Below are 8,504 nucleotides of genomic sequence, written 5' to 3'. Positions count from 1 at the left end.
CACACCTGGACTTCTTATTATAGAAGCAAAAAATGTCTTGTTGTCAAGTCCAGATTGAGTTGGGTTTTCTGTTTTCTTGTACTTTTAGCAGAAGTGAGCTGAACTGATGCCCATGTATTATCTGACTTAGTCCTCATACTAACTCTGAGGATTAGGTATGTTCTCTCTGTCTTCCAGATGGGAAAAATGAACCCTGGACAGATTAAGTTATATGACAGAGATCACACAGCTAGTAAATCGCAGAGCTGAGATCCTCAACCCATCTGACTGATGCCAAAGCCATGAGTTCTTGGCTGCAGCACTCCATGCAGACCACCCTCCCGAGAAAGGACACCAGGGCTGAGCTGAGTGAGGAGCTAAAAGGTCTGGGTCAGTACTAAAGGGTCTGGGGCCACCAGGGACCTCCATAAAAGAAACACTTGCTCTTTCAAAACTCTCAAGTATCAGATGTTAAAATACCATCGTGTTTCCTGCATTTCACCATTTGTCTTGTTGTTGTTGCTTGCATCTTTATTGTCTGTCTCTCCCCTTAGACTGCCCCCCATTCTATATATCCCCAGCACATAACACAGTGAATGGAAGACTGAATTGATTCAGGTATAATTCTGCTTAATGTCATTAATTCATTCAATAAATCCTGATTAAGAACTTGCTTGTACTAAGCACTGTCCTCATGATGCTTACAGTCTAGTAAGACACTAAATAATCACATACAAAAATCACAGAGAAAAAAAAAACCTGTGACCAATGCCAGAAAGGAAAGGTATGGGGCACTGTGAAAGTATACAAGAGAAGTCCCTAATTTATTTTTTTAAGTTTATTTATTTTGAGAGAGAGACAGAAAGCCAGCACAGGAGGGTCAGAGAGGGGGAGACAGAGAATGCCAAGCAGGCTCCACACTGTCAGTGCAGAGCCTGATGCGGGCCTCTAACTCATGTACCAGGAGATCATAACTTGAGCTAAACCAGAGTCAGAGGCTCAACCAACTGAGCCACGCAGAAGTCCCTAATTTAGATGGAAGGCTGTCAGATCTGAAGGATGAAAGGGGGGGGGGGGGGGGTGTGGTCCTAGGGGAGGAAATAGCCTATGCAAAGATCCTAGGTAGGGAAAGAGCCTGACGCCTTCGAGAGACTGAAGGATGGTGGGTGAAACTGAGGGTCGCATCTTGCCAGTGGTGGCCTGTGCTTCCTAGGATCTGCTTGCAGGAGAGGGGAAGGAAAGGCGAGGCAGCCTCCATGTTCACAGTTTAACAGCCTTCTGCCAAAGACAGGGAGCACAGGCCCAGCTTGAGCTTGGCCCAAGGACAGAAGGAGCTTTGTCGTCAGTGTCTCTATGTTCAGACATTTGGATCCTGGTCACTTTTCCTTGGGCCAGTGTAATTCAGAGAACTAGTCACAGAAAGTCACTCTGTCTGGGAAGTTATTGTGATGGCTCCAGAACCGCACAGGGTGTTGGGGGGAGGGGGAGGGGGTGGTCAAAGGATTCCAGCAAGGAAGGCTTTGCAGAATATGTGGTTTGTGTGATCAAGGCGATGGGTTTCACCTGGCAGGGCTAGGGTGTGGCCAGTGCAGCACACAGGGTGGTGGAGGCCACTGCCCGATGATAACGACCTCCTCACTGCAGCCCTCCCAGGGGCGGGGGAAGCAGAGGAGGCTGGGGTCCCAGGACTGGCTTGCTGCTAGAAAGCTGGAGGAAGGAGTTAAGAAGGACGGGCTGATGACCGTGGAGACAGAGCTCTGTTTATCCAGGAAAAGAGGTCGTACGTAGGCAGCGGAGGCCCCTGCCAGCTCCTCCCAGAAGGACTGGACTGGGGGAGCAAGCCAGAGAGGAAGCTACTCCCCTCCTGGCTCTGAACGCCTGCTGATCAGAGGCCAGGAACCGGCGGCGGCCTACAGGTGAGGCCTGCACCCCGGACGTCCGACGGAGCCTGCAATGGGCTCGGGCTCCCAGGCGGACGGCCGGAACGCCGCGGTCCGCGGGTGGGGCACGGGGGTGCGGTGAGCGAGCGGCAGCGGAGCCTCTGAGAGAGCCGCTCTGGGGGTGGCGGAGAATCAATACCGCCTTTGTGCTCAGTGGTTTCCTGGGGAGAAAAGGAGTGGAGAGTGGGAGTGGCGGCCCAACGGCCGGGCCCCGCCCGGCAGACTCGGGATGCGGCGGGGCGGGGAGGCTAGGAACGGGACAGTCAGGACTTGGGGTGGAGGGGATTCTGTGTCCCCGAGAGGTGCATCTCCTTGGACGGCCCTGAGTGCTCGCAGGACAGCGGCCAGGTGTGCAGCGAGTCCGCTTCTGGCCTCGAGCCGCTCGGAAAGGAGAGGGAGGAGCAAGAGGAGGCAGGTGGGGCTGGGGCCAAAGGATGGCTCAGTCTTACGAGGATTGAGCCCAGGCGCGGGGAAGGCAGCCAAAGGGGACCCCGGACAAGATCTTGGAGGAGAGTCTGCGTCTTCAGGACGCGCGAGGGAGAAGGGGATGAGCTTGCCCAGGGCCTCTATGCCTCTTCAGGGGAGCAAGATGTACAAGCGGAGTTTGGGATCTGGGTCCGTGTTTGTGACTACAGACCTTTTGGTGATTCGAGAATGTCCCTCTAATTCTCCTAACAGTAGCTAGAGTTCTTTCTAGTGGTTATGTTGGGCCTTCTTCTCTTTAGAGTGAACACCGTTAGCACTAACTGCGGAGTCTGCATTTGCCGAGGCCTGCATCTGAAAATGTGACTGTCCGGTATCCTCCATTTCTCCCCAGGCCTCCAGGCTTCACAGCCCCGTTTTTCCCGCCCAGAGAGGGGCCCGCGCGCTGGGGGCAAAGTGCTCGGCCCACCCGGTGTATGTTCGGAGCGTCACCCACCTCAAGCCCTCTTCTCTCCTCCGAAGGCCTTCCCTCCTGGAACGCTGAAATTGCACCTTCTCGGCCTCGCGGAATTCGGACTTCCGCCATCCTCACCCCACTTCATGTGGCTCTTGGAGAAAGCCGGCTACAGGCTGGGGGCCCCGGAGTCCGGGCCCCGATGGGCGCCGTCCAACCTGCTCCCCAAGCCCCGAGCCCGGGGCCCGCCCGCGCGCGCCTGTCCTAACGTCCTCACCCCCGACAGCATTCCGCAGTTTTGCATCCCGCCCCGGCTCCCAGACCCCGGCGGCGCCCAGCCCCCGGCTGGGCGCGGCCTCCCCGCGGCCTGTTCGCTGCCGCACCTGGCGGGCCGCGAAGGCTGGGCCTTCCTGCCTGAGAGCCCGCACACTCGCCGGCGCGAGTCCCTGTTCCACCCGCCGCCCCCCGCCGCCGCCAGGGGGCTGTCCCCGGCGCACGCCCGGCTGCACGTATCCGCCCCGGACCTGCGCCTCTGCCGGGCCCCCGACAGCGACACGGCCTCGTCGCCCGAGTCGTCGCCCTTGGGCTCGCCGCGGCCAGACCCCGGCCGGCCCCGGCCGCGCTCGGCGGCCCCGGAGGAGGCGAGCTCCGCCCGCACCAGCCCGCACGCGCCGCGCCGCGCGGGGCTGCCGCTCTTCCACCCGGACTTCCCGTGCTGCCGGCTGCGGCCCACCAAGGAGAGCGTGCTGCGCCTCGCGCCCCGAGGCGGCCAGTTGCGGCTCTCCGCCGAGTACCTGGCCGGGCCCGGGCGGCTGCGCCTGCGCCTGGTGAGCGCCGAGGGCCTGCCGCGGTCACGGGCCGGGCCCGGGAGCGGCGGCGGCGGCTGTTGCGTGGTGCTGAGGCTGTGGCCGCGCGGCCGGCCGCGCGGCCAACGGAGCCGCGTGGTCAAGTGCAGCGCCAACCCCATCTTCAACGAGGACTTCTTCTTCGACGGGCTGGGGCCGCCAGACCTGGTGGCCCGCAGTCTGAGGGCCAAGGTGCTAGACCGGGGCGCGGGCTTCCGCCGAGATATCCTGCTGGGAGAGTGTGAGACGCCTCTTATGGCCCTGCTGCCCCCCTTGGGTGAAGAGCTGGGTCCGGGGGCCTCCCTGGCGCCTGGCCATCTCAGTCCATAGGCTGAGAACCTGTCTTTTCCTCAGGAGGCCTCCACTCGATCTGCAGTATTCGTTCTTTTCAGGCTGCCTGGCCGGTATTTATTTTTGCTAATAAAGTGTCTGCTTCTAGCAGGGTTTCTCCCCTGTTGGCACCCTATACTCTCAGATCTGCAGCCTACTCTCTTCCCTCTGCCATGGCTGTACCAGGGATGGAAGAAGCGCGTTCACACTGAGTTGGAGCAGACCTCAAGTGGTGGTTCTCAAACTTGAATAAGCATTAGAATAATCAGACATCAGCAATGCTGAATGAGTGTGTTAAATATGCAGACTCCTGGGCTCCATCCCCAAGAGACCCTGAAGCTAGTTTAATAGGTCCGGGCTGCGTAGGTCCTAAGATCCTGTCCAAAAAGGCCTCCACCCCTCCTGGGGGCCCTCCAATCACTGAGTCACTCCAGAAAAAAGCTCTGTGACTGAAACAAACATCAGCCACACTCCCCCTGCCCCCCACCAGTCCCCCTATCTCCGGGGATTCCAGCAATCCTCCACTCATCTACTCCCCACTTGTACCCACATCTGTCATGAAAAGAGATGAAATTTCTGTATCTTGATGAGTGAGTCAGGAGACATCAGACACAGTGCTGAGTTAGGTGTCCTGTCTCTTGCTTATTCCTGTGCCATCCTAGGAGGCAAAGCAGGAACCGAGAGTCAGACCAGCACGTGGGGACTGAATGATGGAGATAAAATGTCCCAGGGATTCATATAGGGAGGGAGTCCCACCTAAGTGTGAGAGCACTTCTTTTTTTTTTTTTAATGTTTTTTAATTTATTTTTGAAGGAGAGAGAGAGACAGAGCATGACTGGGGGAGGAGCAGAGAGAGAGGGAGACACAGAATTCGAAGCAGGCTCCAGGCTTGATGCTGTCAGCATAGACCCCGACATGTGGCTCGAACTCATGAACTGCGAGATCATGACCTAAGCAGAAGTTGGATGCTCAACCAACTGAGCCACCCAGGCGCCCCGAGAGCACTTCTTAAGGATGCCCAGTGAATAGGGGGAGGGTGGGGATGATGGATAAATGTAGGTCAGATTCTGTCTACCTCCTACCTAAATGTCCCGATGTCAGCAGTGACCTTCTTCTCTCTCCACCTTCCCTGGAGTAGGTTCCTCTTGGCTCAGGCCAGGCTTAGAGAAAGGAAGGAGGGAGGAGGGGAAGAAAGGGAGGAAGGGAGGGAAGGAGGGAGGAGGAGAAGACACTGGGCCAACCAGCTTCTTTCCCCCTCCCCCTTGGGCCCTTTCTCAGTTTCCATGGTGCCCTGAATGGGGGCAGGGAGGGGCGGGAAGAGCCTGCTGGATCCTGATAGCCCTCAGTATGTGTAATGCTAACACAACACACACATACCTCCATTCAGATCGCCCAGATTCCTTCTCCATCCTCTGGTTAGGTACCCCCACCTGTTGCCCCAGCCCAAGACCAGTAAAATCTTGCTCCAGATGTCCACCAGGTGGTAGCATTGACCAAGCAATAATAAGTGCTAACAGCTACCAAGATTATCACCAAGCAAGGAACTGTTCAACAACTTGTTGACTCAGTTTCTTCTTCCCAGCAATTCCCAGGAGAGTTAAGTACTATTGTTATCCAATATGACCTTGGTCTTTACTCATCTACTGAGGAGTAAAGCTAGGATTTGAACCCAGAGAGTATGGCTTGAGTCTGGGCTCTTAATCCCCTCATTATCTAATATATAGGTGCCAGCTGCAAGTTCCCAACCAGGTCACTCTGAAAGGGGTCTCCTCCTGCCCTAGGATGACAGCACTCCAATTTTTTCAATCTGTGAAGTCACCCATGGGTCTAGCTCTGTCCTTAGAACTGTCCTACTTCAACCCCACCCCACCCCTGCCCCCATAATAACCTTTGGTAAGCAACTGCATTCGATGCCCAATTGAAAGTCCCTGGAAAGAAATGTAGAGGCCCTTTAACTTTCATTCCTGCATTCCTGCAATACAAGGTAGGGAGGCCCCACGAGGTGCCAGGCAATGATCAAAACAGACATGAGGTTCAAACAAGTTACAAAATGAGTAAGTAAAATGTAAAAAAAAAAAAAGTTATTTGGTAAGATAGAGAAAAAAGAAAGCAGGAAAGGGGCATAGAAAAGGGGAGTCGTCACTGGGGCGCCTGGGTGGCTCAGTCGGTTGAGCGTCCAACTTCGGCTCAGGTCAGGATCTCACAGTTTGTGAGTTCGAGTTCGAGCTCCGTGTTGGGGTCTATGCTGACAGCTCAGAGCCTGGAGCCTATTTCAGATTCTGTGTCTCCCTCTCTCTGCCCCTTCGCTGCTCATGCTCTGTCTCCCTCTGTCAAAAATGAATAAACGTTAAAAAAATTTTTTTTAATTAAAAAAAAAAGGGGGAGTCAGATAAAGAGAAGGGAGGACTATAGGAATGGAAAGAGAGAGGGATGGACCAAAACATCTTTTGTTAACCACAGTACTTTGTACCAGGTCTCGTGTCTTACCTGTGTTATCCCAGTAATCATCACAACCGCTCAGTAAGGTAGTTATTGTTTGTTAGTCCCATTTTCCTGACAGGCAGGTCAGGGAAAAGCCAGGCTGCAGGGAAGGTTTAGGACCCTGGCTCCACCAGATGCCCCACCCCACCCTGCTGCTCAGAGGCGGCTGTGAGGTGGGAATTCACAGAGCAATTCACTCAGTTCAAAGCTGTCAGCCGGCCCCTGTGATGGGGGCCACAATGTCCCTGGAGAAACTTCCTGGCCAGCTAAAGCCACAGAAACATGCCCTAGGACAAATCAGGTCCTAAGAACCCCTCTTGTGTGCACACAGCTGGGGCCTCAAAGCCTCCAGGACAGTTATTGTTGTCCCCTTTTTACTGATGTGGTAACTGGAGACCAATAAATGGCAGGCCACCTTCTTATCCAAGTCTTTTGGCTCTAAAAACCAGAGCTCCTGCCTTTCAACCCTCCTTGCTGCATCCAAACCTAAGTGACCACAAATGTTAACTGACAGATGAGTGATACAGTCAGGGTCACCATAGAAAGTTCAGGGCCAGGAGCTGGGGTCAAACTCCTGCTGTTCCCTCCACCCACAGTGGCCTTTGTGACAGGAAAGGGGAGGGGTGGAGGCTGTGAGATCTACAGATGTTTATAAAGCACTGGTTGTGCTTCTTCTAATGGTTTGGGGAGGAGGAGGGACAACCCCCTCCTTGGGTCACTCCAGTGGGTTGGTGGGTTGAGGTCTCCCCCCCCCCACCCCCCGCCCTGCATGGACCTCCTAGAGAAGACCCAGGAAAGGTTGTCCTAATCAATGAATCAGGCTTCCCAGAGGGGTGGCCCTTGGAGGATGGGGCTGGGGTAGTATGTGGTCCGCAGCCTGCCCAGGCCCCACATATACTTTCCACCTCCACACCCCCAGGCACCCCCCTGGAAGGGCAGGCTCGCACTGAGCTTCAAGTGGTTTCTGTGGCTTAGGGGGTGGGGGGGGAGGGAAAACAAGTTGGTGACTGCTCTCCAGTTCCAAGCCACCACCACCACCACCCTCCACCCTCTCCAGGCTGCTTGCTGGCCCCCTGAGTTGAGATTCCCCAGCCTGATAAGGGAACTTGGGCACGTGGGGGGGGGGGTGAAATGATTCTCAGATCCCTATCAGCCTCTTCCTTGCATAAGAATGTAAGAATGCATCGGAGGAAAAAACCACTGCCTGATTTGAAAGGACTGATTCCTCCAGAAAAAGGGGCTGTGATTGGAGCAGGAGGGAGGAAGGTTAGGCATGGGCGGGGGGGGGGGGGGGGGGGGGGGGGGAGGGGGGGGGGACTTCCAAAAGGATGACCATGGTACCTTCTTGCCCTAGGGAGAAAGAGCCCCAGGCATGTATGCTTAGGGCAGGGAAGGAGTAGAGACCTGAGAGTGTCCAGGAGGCACGTGACTCACAAAGACCCAGAGGCCAGGACCCTGTCTTCCCGACCCCCGACCCCCGGCACTTCGTCCTCACCCCGCACAGTGGCACAATTAGCATGGCTAGGAGAGACAGCCATGCCTGTAGTATCTGGGGTGGTCAGGACCACCTGGCACAGTGCCAGGGCCTCCACTCTGTACCCACAACTGGGATGTCAGAAAAGACCCTGGGAGACCCGGAGTCACAGAGGAAGAGAGGCTGAAAGAGGAGAAAAGATGGAGAGGTACAGAAGACAGACCCGTAGACAGGGAGGAACTGGCAGGGAGAGACACAGACAGAGGATCCTGAGTGGAAGCAAAGCCAATCACTGGGCTAGGAAGTGGGGAGCAGTCCAACACGACCCCAGCCCTCCCCTGCAGCCCTGTCCCTCAGCCTCAGGCTGGCTCCTCCTGTCTGCCAGGGGGCACTGGGTGCTTTGGAGAGTTTTGCCTCCCACTCCAAGCCTGCCCAAGGGGGAGAGCCCCCAAAGCAGACCAGCATCCTGTTCTGTGCAAAGAAGTATATTTAGAGGCATAGACCATGCATTTACCAAAAGGACACGGGCTACTCAGAGGCACAGGCACACACAGTCAGACTCTCAGCATGAGAAGGTC

At 55.9% G+C, this 8,504-nt stretch overlaps 1 protein-coding gene across 1 annotated transcript; it reads left to right on the top strand.

Annotated features, from left to right (window-relative positions):
- The first annotated feature begins 1,473 nt into the window (after positions 1 to 1,473).
- On the top strand, positions 1,474 to 4,079 carry C2CD4D (C2 calcium dependent domain containing 4D). The gene is made up of 2 exons (XM_027056147.2): positions 1,474 to 1,895; positions 2,737 to 4,079. The coding sequence occupies exon 2, from the start codon at positions 2,943 to 2,945 to the stop codon at positions 3,969 to 3,971; it is 1,029 nt and encodes a 342-aa protein (XP_026911948.1). The 5' UTR covers positions 1,474 to 1,895; positions 2,737 to 2,942; the 3' UTR covers positions 3,972 to 4,079.
- The last annotated feature ends 4,425 nt before the right edge of the window (positions 4,080 to 8,504 follow it).

This window comes from Acinonyx jubatus, chromosome C1 (assembly GCF_027475565.1).
Source record: "Acinonyx jubatus isolate Ajub_Pintada_27869175 chromosome C1, VMU_Ajub_asm_v1.0, whole genome shotgun sequence".
NCBI lineage: Eukaryota > Metazoa > Chordata > Mammalia > Carnivora > Felidae > Acinonyx > Acinonyx jubatus.
This window is presented reverse-complemented; position numbering and strand designations above follow the sequence as displayed.